Source organism: Poecilia reticulata, chromosome 13 (assembly GCF_904066995.2).
Source record: "Poecilia reticulata chromosome 13, P_reticulata-male-v2, whole genome shotgun sequence".
NCBI lineage: Eukaryota > Metazoa > Chordata > Actinopteri > Cyprinodontiformes > Poeciliidae > Poecilia > Poecilia reticulata.
Window position 1 is genome coordinate 14,629,613 of NC_088842.1, and position 23,138 is coordinate 14,652,750.

At 38.9% G+C, this 23,138-nt stretch overlaps 1 protein-coding gene across 2 annotated transcripts; it reads right to left on the reverse strand.

The window, feature by feature from the left end:
• Nucleotides 1–8,817: 8,817 nt before the first annotated feature.
• abhd15a (abhydrolase domain containing 15a) lies at nt 8,818–18,228 on the reverse strand. Of its 2 annotated transcripts, XM_081614706.1 has the most exons (4): nt 17,898–18,228; nt 17,181–17,699; nt 11,138–11,490; nt 8,818–9,635 (listed from the first exon to the last, which is right to left on the reverse strand). In XM_081614706.1, exons 2-4 carry the CDS (start codon nt 17,688–17,690, stop codon nt 8,999–9,001), a joined length of 1,500 nt encoding a protein of 499 aa, XP_081470832.1. In that variant the 5' UTR covers nt 17,691–17,699; nt 17,898–18,228; the 3' UTR covers nt 8,818–8,998. The 2 variants fall into 2 exon arrangements, with proteins under 2 accessions (XP_081470832.1, XP_008423798.1); XM_008425576.3 differs by having other exon boundaries at nt 17,181–18,226.
• Between the last annotated feature and the right edge of the window lie 4,910 nt (nt 18,229–23,138).

Consider the following 23,138-nt stretch of genomic DNA (forward strand, 5'->3'; position numbering starts at 1 on the left):
CACATACAGGTAGAAGTAAGTTTTAGACTTTTATACAAAGAAAATCAGATGTTTGATGTAGCTTGTCACTTGAACACCAAAACCAAAACCAACAGCAGTAGCTGCAGCTAAATATTCAAGTCCCGCTGCTCACTCCCACTTTGATTTAGATCTGCACTTTGAATGAGACATCCTGGAGTGTGAACATTATTTGATCTGAACAACTCCATTTTGGGTTCTGCTGAATCTTTCGGGTCATTATCCTAATGAAAGCTGAATCTCTGTTGCAGCATATGACTCACTCATTATTCCTACATGTTTACCCTGCATTTAGCTCCATCTCTCTTTCCATCAACTCCGACCAGCTTCCCTGTCCCTGCTGAAATAACCCCCCACCATTATGCTGCCACCACCATGTTTCACAGCAGGTACGGTGTGCATTTTCAGTGGTCTGCTAAACACTTTGTAGCACTTTGTACATGGGTCAAAAAGTCACATTTTTATCCTCCAAATGTTTGCTGTGTCTCCTATGCATACAGTTAAACCAGATTTTTATGATTTTTTAGAAAAGGTAGAGAAGTGGTGCTGTGGTGGCGCAGTGGTAAAGCATAAAAAAATGTATGGAGGACTTAGACCTCGACACGCACCTCACAGGTTCGAGTCGATGTTGGATGCAACATCTGGCATGTTGCATCCAACATGAAAAAAGAAAAAGAAAAGAGTTTTTTTGCTGCTTCTTCACAAATGCTACATTTGTGGAGTGCAAAAACTATAATTTTCCTAATGGCAGATTCTCTTGCCTGAGTTGTCGATGTCTGCAGCACATCCAGTTACGTTGTATAAAAATCTAGTCCTGCTACTGACTTATTGTGCAGTAAAATTTACTTTTGAATCTAGAAGCAAGCCAGTATTTTATGATTATAATAGATAAGTGACTGGTTTCACATTTTTACATTCAAATGTTTAGAAACAGCAGAAGATAATGAGTTCCTTATAATTTTTTTTATTAAATTAACAGAAAATAAAGTAACAACTGACAGCCTACAGCTCCCACTCCTTTCCACCCATGCGCAGAAAAAGTTCAGGAGAACGCCAAACTGTCACATTGTTTCAGGTGTTCTGAACACTGGCTGACTCTAATTTAGCCTAAAGGTGAGGTGGATACCTACAAAAACATCTTTATCATGCAGTGAATAAAGACATGCACGCACATGCAAAACGCACAGACTCTAAACATCAGTTTGAGCTAAAACGGTCAAATGGTCTTTTCCCTCTTTGCTTTCCACGCAGTCTGTTTTTGTCTGCAATTGTCCTGTTTGACTTCTCTGTGGCTGGATATAAGAAAAGTGTCACGTAACAGCAGGTGTATGAGTTACACGGATCGGTTTCTAACCAGCCGAGAGAGGCCACACCCAGTACGACCCATGTAACAATCAGGAATTTGTGCTCCAGGCGAGCTTCACATACCTGCTGGTTAAACACACGTCACACGTCACGATGTGTCGACCTGGTGGTGGTGTGGGATCCAGAGAACATCTTTGAGCACGTTAGCTTCCTTTTTAAGAAGCTTAGAAATACTTTTTTGAAATTCTTTAAATACCTGTGTATGAGGAGGAAACTACAGCAAATAAAGCAACCCTGTATCCGAGATTATAGAATATGAAAACCGTGAAAAGACGTCAACCCATTTAAAACTTTTATTTTCTTGAAATGGAGATTAAACGTTTTGAAAGTCTAAATTAGAATGGTTTCTTTAAATAAAAAAGATTTGATATCAAATTGCTTGAATATGAATACTTAACATACAGCTTCCCTGGGTGTAAAGAATAAAATGTCTGTACTGTCCAGATTAAAATAATTAGCCAAAAACTTTGAAAAGTACCAATTTTCTCTGCGATACACAAAGTCAGAGACCCACTTTCCAAAAATTGTGACATAGAAATTTGACTCTACTTCCTTTTAAATGTTCTTTTTTACAGTCAGCATAAAATGATCATGTGCTTTAAATCCAGTTTAGTCAGGGGAAATCTCTGCTTCATGTTACCGAGGTGACAAGGACAACTTCTAAACACGTTCGCCATTATTGCATCCAACATGCTTTTTGACAACTGTCATGCATGAAGAGGTTTAAACAAACATTTATGTTGTCAAGTCTATGAAAACTAATATTTTTACCAGTCTCTGTGTGCTGAAAGATAAAACATAAACAGCGAATAAATAAAGAATATTTCTAATCTCACCTTTATAAATACTTAATATGTGTCAGATTTTCTAGTTGAAATTTCCTCCTGTGTTTTGTTGCAATCAGTTTTTTGGTTGTTATTGATCTAGACTTTAAAATATATTTCAGGTTTGTGAAAAATGTCCTTTCTGGGCTGACTGACACGTTGATGAAGCTTCCTGTCATCATCACATCAATCATCTATTTACTACTTTGTAGTAAGCACCGTAATTAATGACCTCCAGATGGTTAACAAAGAATATGTTTGTATAAAAAAAGCCTTTAAATACTATAAACCTTTGCCACTTCAGACAACAGCCTCAAGAAGTTAAGTTTAATTCCTTTTCATTTCTGCTTCCATAAAATACTCATATTTCCATGTACTGCAGTTTGGGTCTTGCTTCCCTCATCACTTTTCACAGTAAATTAATTTAAAAGCAGTCATGTACCTGCAAGGTGTTTGTGGTTGCAATCATCTAATTAGTGCAAGGTGTGGCACTGAAAATGTGCTGAGAGATTCCTGTTCACTACCTTTAACTCACTGTCACTGTAGAAGTGGCATAAAGTACTCCATAAATCCTCACCATACTTGTTTATATTCTTACAGAAGGTGGATTCTCCTTTTACGTCTGCCTCAGATATACTATAGTAGCTGTGTCCAGTCTGTGTGACTCAGCAGGTATCTATTTAAACTATCAGCTAAATATATTCCCCATGTGCAGGAGTCTAATTTTAAACAAGGTGCTAAATATATAGGCAGTTTCCAAGCCAAAAGCAGAGATAGCTGCGTCATTGTCTGTGTGACCGGAGAGGCAACCCCTGAGGAAGCCGGAGCATGGAATATTCCAGGATGAAGCCCCGAGATGCTGCCCTCTGCTGGTGACTTTAGTCACAGAGGAGGTGGGGTGGCCCGTTTCTGATATAGATAGTTCATGGCTCAGATGGCATGGTTCATCATCACCGTGAAATCAGGTCACAGGGACACAGACAAGCCTATTTAAAGCATGAAGGATGTGAAGCTTCAGCGAATGCTGTGGTAATGAATCTGATCTTCGCTAAAAGAATCCAGGTAGTTGGTGTCACTATTTTGCGCCTCAGACGATTTGATCAGTGCCATAAGCTGAATTTTTTTTCCCATTGAAACCTTTTTATATATTTTTTTACGATTATACGAATAAATAAGAGTTGCTGCCTTTAAAGTCTCAGTTAATATAAGGTTAAAAAAAACATTTTATTGCAGCAGCACTGAAACACTTCTGCCTGTCCGCTTACCTAGCTAGCGACCTCCCGCCGGGAAGTTTTAAATAAAAACTGTACTAGCAAATTAAAATGGACAGTCATTGGCTCTTTAAGCAGAATAATAACCAAAAACATACAGGCACAGGAATAAAAGGCTTCCAATAAGCACGCAAAAATATAAACCACATTACATGAACATATCAGTTCCCAGATATAAATCCTGTGGAAAACCTGCGTGGTGAGTTGAAGAGAACATTCGAGAAAATGTGCAGACTTAGATTCCTCTCTTTCTCTCTGTCTGCTTCCACCCTGTCAAATGTTTTAGGAAAAGACAAACTGTCTTGGAGGCAATGGAGAAGGTAGAGGAAGGCAGGGGTACAGAACACTGACAGGGGGAGGGGCAGTAATTGTGTCACCTGGGTTTCTGTTAGAAGCAATTAAAAGCAAAGAAACTGGCATGTGACCAGTTAGAAATAACAGAACAATATCAGGTCTAAGATAGGCACCGGCAACCCTCCCGACCCCACTAAGGGACAAGGGTGTAAAGAAAATGGATGGATGGATGGTATCAGGTCTAACGTCGACCCTATGGCAACATTTTCAGACAAAAAAGAGTAACAGCAGGAAATGTTGCTATAGCAGTGGGGGTGTGAGTGACTGAACACTATAAATGTGGTGAGCTTTATTTTCAACACCGCGGCCACAAGATGGCGCCACTGCTCCAAATAAATTCTCTTCCTGAAGCGCTGTTTTCATTCTTTTCTTTGACACTGCAAAATAATAAAACAAATCCTAACAGTTTAAATACATATTTTTTCTACATGAATGTATTGTATATTCATTTATTGATAATCTACATTTTTCAGTGTACAATTATGTTTGTGCACTAAAAGAAACACTTTATTATTTTTTTTTTTACATCTTTTTCACAAGAATCCTGTAGAAATGGCAAGTGGTGTTTGTGATCCGGAAGCCTCCTCCTCTGCATTGCCTGCTTTATAGTTATATTTTGTGATTTCTCCCTTCTGTTTTCATAGACTTGCCATTCAGTGAGTTCAGGAAAATGTTCTGCCGCAACCTTTTTAATCTTGTAGGATTATTAGCAGTTAAATAACCGTGAGAGGTGTAGAGAAACTAAATATTAGGTAAACGCCATATTTATCAGCAGTTTGAGGTCCGTGTCATGACAGCATGACATTTCGTCTGGTAAAACCCAGACATGAAGGTATTGGATTTAGCATTTCTCTTGTACTCTTTGTGATTGAGACTTTTTATTTTAACTTACGGAAGGTTGACAGCTAATAAGGAATGCTCATCATGCTTTGACTGACAATACATAGTCTCAAAAGCTTTAAAGAAGCCTCCACAACTTTTAAATTGAAAATGTGATTTTAATAAGAGCCCAAATCCAATAAACATATTTTTTTACAAAGAGGATTTTAATGATTTATTTTTTTGAAGTTGAACATGGCTGTAGCGTCATACCTTGGACACCTATGCTAAACTATGTGAACCTTTCCAAATGTCAAAAATAATTAAATGTACATATATTGAGTCTACTTTGGGTGCTACTAATTTAAATTATAATGACTGCCACATAACATCAAATTTTCCTGCAACAGAAGTCCAACTCCAGGCGTTAGATCTATTTTGATCTCACAACTTAAAGTATGATTTCTTGCACGTATGGAAGTTGGAGGCTTCTTGCACACAGGGGAATGACTCTTCACCCGAAAGTCACAATCCCAGTTAAAGCCCACTTTTGACAGTATGAATGTTTAGGTCTCTATTAATTTCATTGATTCAGTCGCTAAATTGTCAGCATAACAGATTTTAGGTTACTGGAAAATAACAAAAACAAATGGTGGCCAGAGCACAGACAACATGCAGAAGATTTTTCCAAACACTGTTACCTTTATCTGTGGGAAACAACCAAAAAAATAAGTTTTTCCCAAAAATATTGCTCATGATGAATCTTCCTCCATTCCTTTGAACCTAATTTTGTGAGCTGTCAGTATCATGTTACATCCGTAACAATGACATGCTGTTGGTTGTACAGTCATGAGTCTTTACAAAATATATTATGTGGATTATGTTAATCTTCCCAGGACTTCTTATCACTGATTGTTGCAATACAGAAATGGGAATTTCTTTGTTGCCATGTCTGCCTGGCTGATTTCTCTTCAGTCACTCTCATGTGTGAACACTCTTTGACGTGTGTCAAACTTTTGGTTCAATCTCCACACCTTGCAACATTTTGGGATGAAAGTTTAACTGTTTATTTCAGAAAGGTGAAGCACTCCGTTTCTGTTTTCCTCAAGATTGTGGTGAGGAAAGTATAAAACATTTAATTAATACAGGCTGCTTTTAAAAAAAAAAGAATAACGCCATCACTTTTCAGACTCAAAGCTATACTACCTATCCACACCTGTACCTAAGAGTTTATCACCATAAAACATTTAAACTTTTTTTTTTTAATTACTTTAACATAGAGCGTAACGTTTAGTGAACTTTTGACATTACAAAAAACACAATTTTGGACACCAAAATAAACAAACTGCATAAAAAACACTATTTAGCATTCAACACCGTCCTCCACATGCTACATGTTGCATTTACCCATTTATGATGTTGAATGTGTAACACCTGCTGCTTTTGTATTTTACTACCTTCCAGCAGTGATTTGTGAGATCAAAAACAACAAAAGCTGGCCAAGTGTTTTTGTGCTGCAAAAAAGACGCATGATGGAAACAAGCAATAGAAGCCGCATTATCGTTTCTTTCTTTTTCTGTCTTTCAGATACAGATTGTGTGACTTTTTAATGCTTTTCTCTCAGTTTAGAAATGTTGTTATTGTTATTGAAGCGATGGTTCTTTGTTAACTAAGGATCAGTCATTTTAATTAAATCAGCTCACTGAGGCAGACTGTTCGGAATTGGCTCAGAATTGAATAAGTGACATGAGAAAGGGCAATTCTGCCCCAATAGGTTAATTTTCTGGAGGCTAATGAAAGCAATTGTTTATTGAAAGGAGACTGTGTACAGTTTTGGCCATCAATTATGAGGCTTATTGTCAGTATAAAGAATTCCTAGCTTTCAGAGCATTATCCCTCTCCTTTGTTTTTGTTGTCCTTTCTGTAGCCTGTAAGCCAGATTTACCCCTTCATGCTAACTTTACTGTCTAGTCTGACAGCTTAAACACCACGTCCCGAAAGCCATAAAGAAGATTTCAAGTTAAAATATTTGGTCTTTGACATGAATAAATGTGATCTTTGAGATCACATTTATCTCAAAGCAGTGATATTGAACACGTTCTGCATTTCAACACCTTACTTGTATCAGAAACAACAACACTGGCATTCTTTATTAGGATTTAAGGAGGATTAACGGAGGTGAAAACCAATAAAATATTATTACCCCAAGGCTGAGTAGCCTCATCAGGACAGACTCTTCCGTTTCAAAACTGTAATTCTCCTTTATCCACTCCCACTATGCTGATTAACAACACCATTTGAGGATATTGTTTTTATCATCGCTTAGTGGATTCTTCCAACTTTAATAAGCAATTGCACCTAACCTATTTATAAATGTAGATTTTAAGTTTAATAAAAACTTGATCAAAAAGTTTGCACCTACATATTAATGATATTACATAACATTACTTACTACATTTCTACAGAATTACTTTTGTAATATTAGCTTTATTCATAACAATATGCTTTAAAAGTGATCTGGGGTGAGAGGTAGTTTCTGCTTTGCATTAGGTTGTAAATTACCTTTTGGACAAATAGAACATAAAAAATCCTGTGATTGCTATTTTTTGTGTGTGTCAGTTTCTGTGTTTTTGTATGTATGTGTGCTGGTTTTCATCATGTCATGGGGACACTGATCTGTTTATGTTCATGTCATGGGGACCTCTTCCCTCCAGGGGACCAAAAACCAGATTCCCATAAGGAAATAAGGCTTAAACAACTATATAAGTAAATTACAGGGTGCTGGTGAAGTTTCAGGCATGGGCCTATGCCGCACATCATTTCTGCTAAAGTTGCCATATGTAACTTTTATAAAAAAAAAAAAAATCAATGTTAATGGCTTAACATGTTTGTTAAAAATATCCTCTATTAGTAACAGTAAAGTATTAGAGATAATCTGTGAAAATAAATAGCTACTCCACTTTTTCCCAGTGCTGCTATTGCAATCTGAAGAAAGGAGCTCCTCCCAATCAAAAACAACCAATCAGAGCAAGGAGGAAAGTTTTTGTACTAACATGAAAGCATTCCTGTTGCACCAGTGCATGTTAAGCTTTCAGCTGTTTTAAGAATCATATAAGTCAATTATTTATGCTAATATCTGTAAAATAAAGTAATTTAATTTATAGCAAACTTCCCAAATTAACTCCTTTATCAACAAAAATTTGAATTGTAACTAATCAAGTCAGGATACCCTACTTCCTAACATTTTGTCTAAACTGTTTGGTTTCACTGTGATGCTCTTTAAGACTAGTTCTCTTTCACCTGTTTCAGATAAATATTTGGTTTTGGTCATTCTGAAAAACTGTGTTTCGCTGAATCATGTCTCCACGGATTATGGAAATGTAAAAGCTTTAGTCAAGATTTCATCTCTCGTGATGCACTTTGACTTTTCACTGCTTCACAACTATTGATCACTTTTTAAAATTTGCTCAGCACCATATCTGTTGTCTTTCAGAATGTATGTAGTTGGTGCACAAGAAATTACACAAATAAAGTTTAAGGATAAAAAACACAATATTTATATTAGTTGACTTTGAAGAATTTGAGTAACGGATTAAGTGATGAGAATGGAAATAAACAGAAACGGTTTCTCTGTTGACATGACATTTCCCTGAACATGACACACAAATAATACATCTTCCATGTATATAGTAATAGAAATATGAGTCATTGTTAATTCTTTGAAATTCTACTTAGTCTTCTTTCTTTCCTAAGCACAGGCATGACTCAGCAAATATATTTTACATGAAATAAAAAAATGCAACAGCTGCTCTCAAAATAGAAAACCCTGACAAAAATAAGCCATGCCACATGAACGTATGCATACGAATAATCACTTTAGTGAAAAATATTAATGGCATTAAATAGGACGTTTTATTAAGACATACAAAAAACACAAAAGTTTTCAGCTGTTGAATATGACAAACACATGCAATTATGAGAACTCTGTTTGGATCTGGTTCTGATTTCCCCAACCTTCCCATATAAGCATCGTTCAGGTATGAGTACTGACATCCTGAGGAGCTTTTGACTTACACCTCTCTGAATTTTTTAAGGTTTTGTGTATATTATGCACTGACAAAAAAATTATAAAATAGTGATGATGCAAAACTTTTCAAATTATACACAAGCCATTGCGATGACTCAAGCAATAGCGTAATTTATTAATTTTTTTTTAACAAAAAACAAAGAAATGCTGATTTAGAGAAAAAATTAACTCAGCCATGGAGACATTTTGCAGCTTTCATCAACTTTTATACAAGTCTGAGCACAAACATGTAGAATGAAACTCAAAAAATTCCCTCTACTTCATCGAGTATACGATCTCTGCCAGTTATAAATTGCATGAATATTATGGGAACATGCTGGCACTCGTTTACAAGTACTGCCACTGCGGTAACGAAAGGCCCACCCTCCTGCAGCCCCTCCCAGCCCTCTCCTCCTCGCAGCGAACTGCTTCGCTCGCTCCTCTGCATTGAAGAAGTCCGTGGTCGCTCGGAAGAATTCCAGCATGACTTTGTGACTCCAGTTGGTGCCACGGTTGTCCACTGTACTTGTTGCGACCACAGAGCCAGCTGCGCTACCGGCACTTCTATTCGACTGGGTGGAGAAGCCACAGTGACCTCCACGGTCTGTCAGAAGGAGGAAAAAGTGTGGGTTTGTCTCAAAGAGCTCCAGGGGCAGGGAGGACTGGGCATCTCCTCGCACAGGGTCATCTTTAGCGCACACACTCAGAACAGGAATAGCCACTTCATCCACATCTCTTAAGGGTTCGTTGCGTTCCCAGTAAGCATCCCAGGCTCCTGAAGCGCTGCAGCCACTGCTGGTCCCAGATGTGGAGCCGACACATCCAGACTGACAGAAGAGGGCTTCCTCCACCCCACGCAGGGAACAGCTAGAAAAAAGAGTGTCTGTGTGCAGGATGTCCCCCAGCGCCGTCCTGTACCTACAATGTGAGGACAGACGCAAATGAACAAAGCAGGACATGGAAAGAAATAGGTGGAAAACAGTAAATCAATGCTCAAGGGCCGCACAGGTCTCAGATTCACTAATAGCCTTGATTTGAGGAACTTCACCTGGGTCACGATGTCTCTCAGAATCGCTAAGTTGACATCAAGCAGGCCATCTGTTGCTGTGGTAACTTAATTGCTCCCTCCAATAGCCCATGCCTCTCTGATAAATGGTTTCTCAGTACCTGCAGATGCACCGTCTAAAATTTCTATTTCATATCATTTTAAACAGTCTATTGTTTTAAATGCTCCTTTTTGCTAATAGGAAGAAAAACCAAATCAATATCTCTACGAAGACATAGAATATCTCAGGGCGAGTTATGAGAAATCAAAAAAAGTTGTTTTTATTTTATTCCAACAAACCTGGAAAACATTGTTAGAGGAAAGATTATTAATAATGTTCAAACATCATTAAAGAAATGTACTCGTTGCAGAGTAAGGTGGTTTAAAACTAAATTTACACAAAGTCCTTTAAAAATATGATTTTATTACAGATTCCAGTGAAACAATAATATTTAGAGGTGTCAAAGGTCGAATCTCAAGTAGCTTCAGTTTCCTCTTTATTTTTAAAAGGCGCACATCTGCACAGTTGGTCTATTAGCAGATCATTTCAGCCAGTCGTCATCTGGCAACTTTGAATCTCTCAAAAACCAATCAGGGCAGGTGTTTGTCTCCCTTGGACTGCTTATTGTTTCTATTTCCACAATTATAGACAGTCAGTTTCTATCCAACCTGATAGAAATGGGTTTCTATCAAGGCTTATCACCTTGCATCATGAACTTGATTAAGAATAAACTGCTTAATATTTCTTAATGAAGAGAAATCTGTCAAATGATACCTTAACTTACTGCTAGCATGCGATTTAATTTGTGAATATATCAACACCCCTCATCATTTAAAAAAACTGTCGTTCATTAATAGGTTAAAGGTTTCGTTATTTTTAAACTGTGTTAAAAGTTATCTTCTTTTAACCCCTTAATTATCACCGGTGTCCTCATGGATACATCGACTTACATGTTAACATTATGAGGGAGACTTTGGTCACTGTTATACATGAAATTGTTTGCTGATTGGAAGCATTTTTATTATTTTACTCTGAACCCAAGATGCTCCCAAACAAGAGACTTCAACAGATGCTTGGTTTGTACTTATGACCTCAAGTCCATCAGTAGCAGTAACATGCTGGTTGCGACTTATTAGTTCTTTGAGACATTATTTCACAATATTGGTAGATCTTGTGCCATAAAATTTTGTCACACTTACCAATTTAGAAGCCAGATTGTGATTTTTTTTCAAAGTTTGTTTCAAAATTGAAACGTTTTCCCCAAGTTTTGCGCAAACTTTGTCTTGTCTGGTGAACCTCATTTTGGCGTCGTGAACTTGACGTATCATTAAACCACTAATAATCATTTCTTCTCGCTCATCTCCCCCTCCTTACCTGCTGAGACATATCTTCTGATACAGTGCCAGCGCCCACTGCAGGGGCCAACATAGCCCACTCTCAAACCAGCTCTGGCAGCGAAACACAGGTGACAGGCAGACCGCTGCCGTCACATAACTGGAGGATCCGCACTCCCCCAGGTAGGACAGGAGGAGGCCCGACCCCGAGCTCTCGCTCACTGCGTACAGCCTTCCGGCGGGCTGTCGGTAGCGAATGTAGCGCACGGCCTCCCGCAGGTCCGAAGGGTCACCAAACTGCTGCAGTTTGATGGTGGTCAGTGGCGTGCTGTTGTGGCTGCGGCGGTTGAAGACTGCAGGGAGGTAGCCGTGGGACAGAGCCGATTCACACAGCTGGAGAGACACAGAGCAGAAACAGGATAATAAATGATTCAATGTCTCAAAAATGTTAGGCCGGAGTGGTTGATAAGGAACCGCTTACAGGCTGGAGTGATGTGAAGCAACTGTTGTTTTTATGAGTAAACCAATGATTGAATTAGTGTGACTTAGCCTCTTTGAAATGTCAGAGAATTAAGCAATCTCTCTTCTTAGGGCACTGTCCCTTTTGGGCCCACTAACCCGAAACGCAGCTGCAACATCATGGCACTGAAAGCTCTTTGTAACGACAAGATAAAAGATACTAATAAATATATTTGACTAAAATAAGTTTGTAGCTTTCATTTATTTATTTTTGATCATTACATTAACTTGTAGCTAATTGAAAGTATTGTTTTACCCTCTTATGCTCACTTCTGGGAAAAAAAAAGAAATGTTCTTTTTCTTACAGTTTTAGAAAACAATGCATGTTCCAATTAAACCCGAATAAGGTTGCAAAATTTTTTCACAACAGAGAAAGGAAAAATTACAACCTGTGTTTATGTCTTGTAATAAATACTGCACGACAGTATGATTGTTTCATTCAAACCCACAACATAACTAATCAGTTCAACAGACCTGAGCAAACGCCAGAAACTGAATTTTCAAACCACTTTGCGTGAAAAAGGGGTTGATTTTTTATTCAATTGTCAAAAATCTAATTAGATCTAAATTAATTAATTCCACGGTCAGGTTCAGTTCAACCTGCAAACAATTCAATCAGTAAAAGTTTGTCATGAACTTGATGCAGTTTGTTTATGGACAAAAAAAGTTACATTTTGCTCAGTTTCTACAAAAAGTAGACCTGAATGAAGGAGAAGTAACACCATTCCTGAATCTAACATTTACAGCAGCAACAAATTATGCAAGATAAGAAGATTTACTCTAAAAGTCACAAGACAGTCAGAAAAGAGCAGTGATAAACTGTTAGACCAGAACATCACTCATTTACCCATCAGAGTGAATCACTGTTATTCAAATAGATAACATGAGAAAAACACATATGCACTTGAATCTGCACACTTCAGCCTGAATTTCCAAAGATCTTTAGCAACACTGACAACCTAAAGGCATGATTTGAATTTCCCTGGCACAATTGTTCCTGTTCTGCATACACAGACACGGGGACCATGAAGCATCATTGGACTTATGTGATTTCTATGAATCTTAAATTGTAAATTAACAGATTTAATACATTTATTTTGCACAGTAGGTTTATTTTTTTGACAAAATATTGAAAATAACACTGGATTCTGAAAGAAATGTTTGCTCCTTTGCAGAAAAAGTCAAAAACAAACAAGTTGCTTCAGCAGTTTTCTAACAGGGCTGATTAAATGTCAGCTCAGTGATAAATTCCTGAAGCAGAGACTGCACACTGGACAAAACTCCCCACTCTGACCTTACAGTATTACTGTAGCAGAGGGTTCCTATACTGAAGAGTGATATTTCCTTCAGTTCTTATTGATTAGTTCAAGTTATTTCACATTTGGAACTAAAATCAAATCCCATCTACAAACCTTTAAATGCAACAAACCATCAGATAGCAAAACAATGAAATAGATTCACCTCTACAGGTACTATACAGCCTGCAGGGTATTGAGAAAAGACTGCTTGCTGGAGGCGTGACTAAGCAATCGCTAATGTCTGCCCATGACGTATGCAATGCAGCTTACCAGAAAGCCTGCACTGTAAACAACCTGATGGGCAGCAGGGCCTTGACATTTTTTCCAGAAACAAAATGTCTTATTATATTTCCTTCCACTTGACACATATGCGCTAATTTGTGTTGACCTGTCCCGTAAAATCCCAGCAAGATACATCGAAGGTTTTGGATGCTGCGTGACAAAATGTGCCTCGAATGTTCGGTGGATGGCTGTACGTTTTGCAAGTATTTGATACACATAATTCATGGTAACTATAATGATACAGGTGACTCATACAGCTTGTTTTATTGATGATAAATCAGGTGATGATAAATCAGGTTTGGAAAAGCTGAGTTTTTCCCTCTATGATACAGTCATGACCATTACCAATAACTTGTACCAATAACTTGTTCCTACATTACCTGCACCGGAGCCAGGTTAAAATTGCATCCCACTAAAAATGTAATCACTCAGAGCAGCTTGCTCTGCTCTCAGACTGAAAAAGGACAAAGTCGAGGGGCACGTTGCAAAGAAAATTCCCACATAATACAACTATTATTTTCTGTGTCTTTACAAAAAGAGCCATAGCTAAAAATAAATTCCACAAACAATGTGTAAAGCACATCAAATTCACCTTTACTAGGTCACAATGTGCTCGATGAAGCCGCTCTGTCAGCAGGGGAGTTAATGTTGTAAGGTGAGATGGGTACAACCGCTGGATGTCTGCCTGCAGAAATATTCATGGGTTTTGAAAATACTTCTCTTTAATAACAAAATCTGGGCTCCTTCCTACACATCTTTCCACACCTTCGATATATTGCAGTTCCTTCAGTGTGATGTCTTTCAAAATGAGGATAAAAAGTTATAAACTGTTAAAGTGAATCTCTTTTATAGTCTTTTTTTTATAGTCATAAGTTATGAGGATAATAATATTCCGTTGTCTCAAAATAAATATAAAAAGCAAAGCAACTAGGCCCTCTTGTAATTGATTTTGTCTGAGAAAATTGAACACCACAATTTATTTTGGAATAAGCTTTGAAAGGTCCGATGGTGCTGCAGAGACACAGCAGCATTGTGGTTTTGTTGTTGTGTGGGTTACCTCTGCAGTTTTAGTCTCACTTGAGATGCAAGCTGCTAAGCAAGCTGCTTTAGGAGTACGGAACATTTTGAAAAACTGCTGGACTAATTCTCTAGCTTCAAAAGACACTGTAGAAGAAACGGACAGAAAAAGAGATATAGAAAGGGAGAGAGAGATGTAAATGGAGCATGTCGTTACATTGATTACACCAATCGATTGTTCTAGAGCAGGGGTGTCCAAAGTCGGTCCTCGAAGGCCGCCGTCCTGCATGTTTTAGTTCTCTCCCTGGTTCTCTCCCAGCAGGTCAATGTTCCTCTTAGGCCTTCTAATGAGCCATCATTTGATTCAGGTGTGTTAAACCAGGGAGAAAACTAAAACATGCAGGATGCCGGCCCTCGAGGACCGACTTTTGACACCCCTATTCTAGAGTGATTGCTGTTATTAAAAGAAAGTACCTACTGCAGTTCTTTGGCCAATCAAAGAACAATTGTTAAAAAGATGCAGATACCGATTTAGTGAAAAAGTTGGCAAGTTAGCAAGAGTGGGTTAACGTTTGCAAAACTCACAGGTGCAGATGTGACTTGGTGGGCCCTCCCTATGGAAAACACTGCAAAGAAACGTTAGATGAAGTACAAAACGTCAACAACGTTTTCGCCTCCAACAAGCAATCGTTTCTCACTATCCGAGGATCCAGAGCCTCTGTAAGAAGAAATGCTTAGAACAAGGGGCTGGTTTATAGCAGGCTGTATTTAGATAAATCTAATAGGTAATGGGAACATACAAATAAGACTAGCTCTGTATTTTAGTGCAGACTTGGGCTACTTACATTACTGAGGTAAATAAAATGCATATATCGTCTAAAAAGTATGTATTTTCCTTGAGTTTTAATTCTGCTTCAGACTAACCTCTGACCTCTACATCAAGGATATTATGACTACATGATTTATGTCAAACTGAATTAACAAAGCTCTTATCTCTTTATTTACTCCCACTTGGCTCTGTGGCATATCTCTCCAATATTATGCCGACGACACTAAGATTTATGTCCCACTATCAAAGAAAACTGTATTCTGTGCTACATCACAGTATCTCGATGATGTAAAGGCCTGGATCTCTTTCAACTTTCTAAAATTTAATAAAAGTAAAACAGAAGTCATGGTTTGTTGGCACAGAAGAAACCGTCCCCATAGGTTTCTATATCTATATCCCTATATCTATGGGAACAACCGTCCCCATAGATATAGGATCCTTGGCAGCCAATACAAACATCACTATCTGTGGGGTAAATGACGGCAAGGCCTTTCTCAGAAGCATTTAGAGATCCTAAGTCATGTCTTTACCAACACTTGTCTTGATTAGCACAATGCACTTGTGCAATGGTTCTATTATCTAGTTCAAGATGGTAGAAAACACACTTGGCTTGTACAAGTTAATATGAGCACATAACCCAAATTTTAGCTCCAAGTTCAGACAAGTCATCCATTTAAAAATATGTGTACTCTGTGATCAAAGGGAGCTGAAGACCATCCATTTAAAAATATGTGTACTCTGTGATCCAAGGGAGCTGAAGACCACAGGCTCCGTAACCCACATATCTCTCTCCAATTCTTCTCCGTATCACAGACACAGACACGAGTGTGTACGCTCACACGGCACAAGCGCTTTCATCTCTTTGCCGCACTTACTCACACTTACTCACACAGTGATCTCTTTCTGCACAGTGAATTTCACCAGTGACGGAGGCAGTCTTAATTCTTACTTTTAGAATGCAGCTCTTTCAAACGTGAACAAATGACAACATCACCAACAGAGAGCACGAAAAAAAAAAGAAAGATGAGCTCATCTGTCTGAACGAGGCGCTTCGTTACACACCCATAAATTTCCTTGGATTTACAGGTTGATATTGAGCATATTTACTCGTAGAGCTGGCTTTTTTTTAATGATATAGAGCTGACAGGGAGCCTGTGACAGATTTGCACACAGAGGTTAAGAGCGTGCAATGAAGCGTGACGCCAGGTGCCCTGAACAATGAAAGAGCCCAGCCGGTGTGCTCCCGGCTTCACAAGTCAAGTGATGCTTTGTAATCCCTCACTCAATTACCTCCGTCAGTCTATTGAAAGGAACTGTTGAAAGACTGCCGTGCATCAGCTCTCTGTTTATTTTAACCAATGTGCTCTTTTCCTCCAAAGTAGTTTGACTTTTACGAAGCTGCTGTTTTTCCCTAATGGCAGGTTGGGATGTTTGCATCTTTCAGTGTCACTTTACTAAAGCCCTTCTGCTTTGAGAAGATGGAGCTGCTTTTACAAATACAGAGCCTGTATTCAATGTATTTTTCCATCATTCAAGTAAAAAAAAAAACCATCTAACTATATAAGAATGTTCTTGATGGAAAAGACAAACAAAATCGACACTAAAATCAAATGCAGCCAATTATATTGGCTTGTCATTTTCAGGACCTTGCAAAAGATAACAAAAAAAATCAGAAGTGTGTGGTGTGCATTCACCTTTATCTCTCTTTAATACCTCTACATAACACTGAGAGGAACCAAGTATTCAACAGTCGCCTAATTGGAAAATAGACTAGTCTTGTGATTTGATCTCAGTATAAATCCAGCTGTTATAACTGTGAAGCCTTGAGGGGTTTGTTGGAGAACATTAGTGAACAAACAGCATCATGAAGGTCAAGGCGCACAGCAGACGGGTTAGGGAGAAACATGTGGAGAAGTTTAAAAATAATATCCCAATAGCTGACAGACCTATGATCAACTGCTGCATCACTAAAACATCAGTGATGTATAGCCAAGAGGTCCATGGAAACTTTGGAGGAGCTGCCCATCCACAGCTCTGGTGGAAAAATCTGTTCCTGCTTACAGTTTGTTGCAAATTGGTATTGTATGGCTATATTCTACAGGCAATTGTGCAACAGAACCCAGGCCTTAATTAATTACCTTCACCACATTCCTTGTGATCTTTCCGAAGGAGTTGGGGATGATGAGCAAAACCGGGCTGGTGGAGTGACTGGAAGTCCTGCGTCTCCTGTGGTAGGACGGCACAGCCCAGTCCAGCGACACCAGCCCGTCGTCGCTGAGCTGCAGGTTGTCCCGCACGAACTGAACCGAGCTGTCGCACGGCCAGCACGCCTCGTACGCGCTCTGCAGAAAGGCGCTGGCTCTCCACGTCCATCCGCCGCACGGAGAGTAGCAGCCGAAAGTCCTGCAGTGCTTCTGGAGGTACTTGGCCAGCGCGGAGGGGTTGCATATGAGCGACACGGTGCGTGTTTTCTTCCCGGTGCCGTCAGCTCCTTCCGCGCAAGCCGAGTGGGCACCGTCGCTGCCGGCTGCCAGCTGCGAAACGCCCAGCCTCTGAGGGAAGCCGTTGGGACCAAGCAGATATTTGGTGCCTGGCCATATGAAAAGCACCAGGATCACAACACAGAAAGCCACAAGCCATTCCAGCATTGGCGCGGTCTGCAAAGTGGAATCAGGGAGATCGCGATCACTTTCACAGCTGTATCTCAAACTGAAGTTTACAATCACGACTAATATCCGAGGCAGCTGTCATTCTTACACTCCCCCCAACCCCCCCAAAAAAATATACAAAAAAAAATGTTTCAAAACTGCTCAGCCCTAGGTGTTTACTTCCCTCCTGTGCCAGCGCGCACTGACCGGTCCATCGGAAACCACACGGGGGTCTTTGCGTGGCGGGCTCTGCTCTAATTCCAGCGCGTTTTCCTCTCTGGACGCTGCTTGGGATCAACGATGTGGATCCGCTCACAGTTTCAAGCACGCAACTCCAAGAGAGACACGCTTAAACCTGTGGTGCCCAAACACAACTGTCTGAGATCAGCGCGCAGCTCGTGTTGGAAACGCCCCCACCCACACCCGTCCACCTCGCACACCCCGCTCCTTCTGACTGCACAGGTAAGCCTGATGATGTTTTAAAGCTTTCTCATTAAAACAGGCAACTTCCAGGAATCAGTAGTTTTATTAGCCTTTCAACATTTCTAAGAGAAAAAAAAAAAAGGCAGTTTCTGATCGGTATCAGTGAGATATAAATTCCTGCGAAATTAATTTGGGAACTTGCGACCTTGTGCATTTAGCCACCAAGGATACAACCATAATCAGAGCCATAGGCTGTGGTCACTCCTTTTCATGCGAACTGTGCAAAGTGACCTGTTGAGCAGGTTGGTGCCTGTGAACAGTTTTTGTTTTCTAAATGAGATGCGTGTGGAAAAAGACAAAGTATATAAGCCGTACATGCATAATTGGATGCAAAATGCAGTTTTATAATATACCTCCTATTTGGATATGAGGTACTTCTTGATAGTGATTCTGACGTAACCTTGTCAATTTGCATTTCATCCAGCTACATTTACATACCTAAAAACAGCAGTTATAGATATGCAGTGCAGAAGCAGTTTAGATCTGTCCCTCCTGTTTGAAGTATCATTCAGTACCAACAGGTCATTTTAAAGTTATCAAAAATGATCGGTTCATACTTCTCACAACTCCGGTCTTCAGCGAAAGCCAATAATCTCTCAAAATCCTATGTCAAATGTATTTCTAAAGCACATCACACATATAGACGTGGTGTGCTAAGAGCAGATTAAAATTAGGTCATATCCTGACCGCGTTGTCTGGTTTTCTTCAGCATGGAACAAAGATGCAGGTCAGAGGTGACAAGAAGATTAACGTGGTTAAAGCAGGCAATCTGGGAAGAAAACTTGTTGGACAAGTCTTGATGCTTGGGTGGAGGTTCATGTTTCAGCAGGACAATGCTTACATGCAGCCAGAGCTGCAGTGGAATGGCTCCTGGAACCACATCGGCTGGACTGGTCGTTTGAAGGTTTACGCAGAAGTGATATATCTAAACATTTTTGCTGAAGCAAGCCAAAGGTTGATTCTGAGATTGTTGATCTCAGGAGGTGCTGAGTTTAAAGGCAGAGCAGACTGTAAAAATTGTATATGTGAAAACCATTTAAAGGTAACATTTATCATTTTCCTTTCATTTTACACCCCTTTCTTTTATTCTATCACAAAAGATCTCAGTAAAGTACTGGTCTGGCAGTAATAGGCAGAAACATTCAGGGAGTATGAAGTACTTTTGTAATGGAGTGGAGTTACATCATGCTGGTTTATTTCTTGGAAATGAGAAGTTTTGTCAATAGTTATGGACTATTGTGACCACATAATGGAATCTCTGACCTAAAATAATGGTCTAGTCATTTTCATCTATCTATCTATCTATCTATCTATCTATCTATCTATCTATCTATCTATCTATCTATCTATCTATCTATCTATCTATCTATCTATCTATCTATCTATCTATCTATCTATCTATCTATCTATCTATCTATCTATCTATCTATCTATCTATCTATCTATCTATCTATCCTGCATAAAGTGTGAATTAAATATTGATATTGGCATCTTGTTTCTCACTTCCTGCATCATTCAAAGCTTACACCCATATTAACTGGTTGAGTTAATATTGTGTTTCTCTTCAAATCTGTTTTATTTATGGAAATGTCAACCTTTTTCTACATGCTTGGAAACGACTGTGAAACTGGGCAACAATATAGAATATCACTGATGATATTCAGATCCAGTTTGCTCAACAGCCAGTGACTCTGTAAAGGTCACACAGGGAAAAGAAAAATCTTTTTTGACAGGCACAAGGGACAAAAAGAGCCATCTGGGCAGCGAAAATCTATTTTGTATCGATGAAAGCAGGAGAGGAGGTCATCGAATCACATTTTATTTTAGTTGAAAATGACAAAAAAGATGACTTTATTAGATAAGGTTTGGATTTTACATGTAATGATATTTGTTTGATGAAAGACCTGGGTCAGAGAGAAAGCTCTGGTAAATGCAGCCTGTGTGTAGCAAGTCTAAGGAAATTAACAGCATGTTTAGTTTCACTGGTAGCTATGAAAAGACGTTTGAAGTAAGCTAAACTTTTTCCTATTTTGTCACGGGAGATCCACAAAGTATATTTCATTTAAGTTTTATGTGACCGATCAACAGAAAGTAGCAAAATGTTGTAACGTAGAAGGAAGAGGAAGTTGTAGTTGGAAGTTGTAAATTAACAAATAAAAATCTGAAACATGTGATGCGCTTGTATCTACTCCAATATCAGGGTATTAAATCCAGTGCAACACTGCCATCCAAAGTCAGCAAATTAGTAAACAGAGTGCACTAATGTCCAACTTGATATCAATATAAATCTGGCTGCTCTGTGAATGCCTCGTTTGCTAGAGAACGTTGGTGAACAAACACCAAGCCTAAAATGTGCAACAAAGAGAACCCATAAAATACAGATAAATGTATCATGAAGACCAAAAGACAAAGCAGAACGGTCAGGAATGAAGCTGTGGAGAAGTGAGGTCATAAAACAATATCCTAAGTTGTCCAGCTGGATTTATCACTGTAATGGTAAGAGGAGTAAATGCTAGACATCCAATAAACTTTATGTCTTGGTCATTTAGCATGTTATAGAATAAAATCAACATATTCTAGAATATATTGATTATTGTAGCTACCAAATACTCAAATATTTGGTAGCAAATCCAGCCATAACTGTTTGGCATATGGGAACTCTCTATATACACACCATTGAGCGAACAGAAAAACACAACAACCCATGGTTCTTCAGAGCAGACTAGTAACATTTTCTTCTGTTTTATTCAGTGTTGCAAAAAAATAAATAAAATAAATACACAAAAACTATTGAATTCAGATGGGGAATGTATGTATTGGCGCACATCATGATCCATCTAATCTGCTATCAAGTCCTATGCTTTGCAGGCTGTGCAGTGTTTTCCCCCAGCACTGCTGACACGTTAGAAAAAAGTAGGTCACTATGCCAAAATGAAGACGCAGCCTATAGTTTCTATTTGGCACAGTAAATGAATTAAGTCTTCTAGCTGAGATTTTGCTGGCATTTACCTCCACATCAAGCTGCACATTTAAGAAAAGACCCTTTACACACTGCATTCAGAGAAAACATGTAAAACGCTGAAAGGAAATCAACATGAGGTCGAGGCAAATTTTCTTATGTTGCAGTATGATCTAACATCACATACAACCACAGATTAGTTAGCTCAGTTTCCTGGTACGGAGGATTAAGAAGCGGGGTTCCACCATGACTGTAGCTTCTATACATTTTACTCTTTGCTCCAGATAGAGCACTTCACTATTGCTTACTCTTCCTTGAGTAAGTGTTAGTATTTTTATGGAACTGTCGTTTTTGTCAGTCTAAATTAAAGACTGCTAACCATATATAATCAGAATCACCTTCATTGACTGTGTGCAAAAACAAGGAACCTGAGTTTGGTTTGACATAAAACATCCAGTTTCCAAAACATTAAACAGCAACGAAATGCTGTATAAAAATATGCAGGCGAAGGAAAACACATTAAATCTGAATGAGTTGACCCTGTTTAGTTCCTTTAAGTTTGAGAAAGCTACAGGAGGAATAGAAAGGAAAAAAACCTTTCCTGTGCAGCACATTTGTTGCCAGGAAACCTGCAGAAATCAAAAGTGGAGCACAGGTGTTGTCATTTATTTATTCTGTAATGGATCTCTCAGGAGTGTAACATCTTTGCCCTGGAAGAGCACACTTTATGATCGCCAAACTTTGGATATCACCTGAAATCACCAACAAGAAATGGGAAACTGAAGAAGTGCTATGCGATGGCATTTAAAATAAACCTAATGGAAAAATCCTGATATGAAATTCACATTAGAAGCTGAAAAAAACATGAGGGATTCACTGCTACAGAACAGATGTACCGGTAGGCTTCAATGCAATAAAAAATGTTTTATGTTTTGGAATGCCGTAAAGAATAAATATTGAACAAAATTACTGACATGTTTTCAGTACTTAAAAGAAAATCATTTGTTTCTCAATGACAGCTCTGTAAAAATCTTCTTTCCAAGGAAACGCAGTAAAACAACTATAGCCGCATATTTAAACACATAAAAGCTGTTAGTGTGTGGGCTAGGTTATGAGAATGAGAATCACACTATAATACAAGGAAGCAACATGATTTATGGTTCATATTTTATATTTCTTGTAAAAAGTAAATATTGTCTTTACTTGGAAAACAATGACATTTCCTGTTTTTCCATTTTTGTGTTGGAGCGATGCCGTTTTGTGCCATTGTACATTGTTGTTTTCAAGACAAGAAACTGATCTGACGCTAAGTTGCCCTACCAAAATATGCAGATTTTTTTCCTTCCTCTTCCTTTGCACAAAGTCACCATGGCTCAGCTGCAACTCTAAACATCAAACTAAACAGTCTCCCTGCTGCTACTTCCGTTAGATTTCCAGATTTAAGCGAACCCGTGCGCCTAACCGTGGTTACGACAAGGTTTTTTCATCAACTTATCATAAAGGCTCTAGAAAGAGAAACATCACAGCCACCTCATACTCAAACTCTCTAAGTGTAGTCATTTGAAGAACTCATGTTTGGGTTATCCCTTTCAAACAGAGGCATTTCTTTACATAGGCATGCAGTATTTGGCCTGTCCCTGAACCTCAACTGTGACGTAAAAAAAACCAACAAAAAAACGTTGTGCTGACTGGCTCACATCCACCGTCAAACAAAACCTGCCACTTCACCAGATGAAAATGTGACGTGTGGCACTCTGTTGAGGGGGAGCGCTGGCCGGGCCAATCCAAACAAGTGTCTTTACATTTATACAATCCTTGCGATAACATAAATAAATTACGCAAATTTATAGCATCAGGGATCCTCACAAAAATAGGAATGAAAATCGAGCTGTGAGCATTTTCAGAAGCCACAAGCGGCCCGTCAAGCTGCGAAGCTGCTGCTTTACCCACTTTCACAGCCCGCGACCACATCCTCAGCAGCAACCTTCCTGTCCCATTTTGACTTC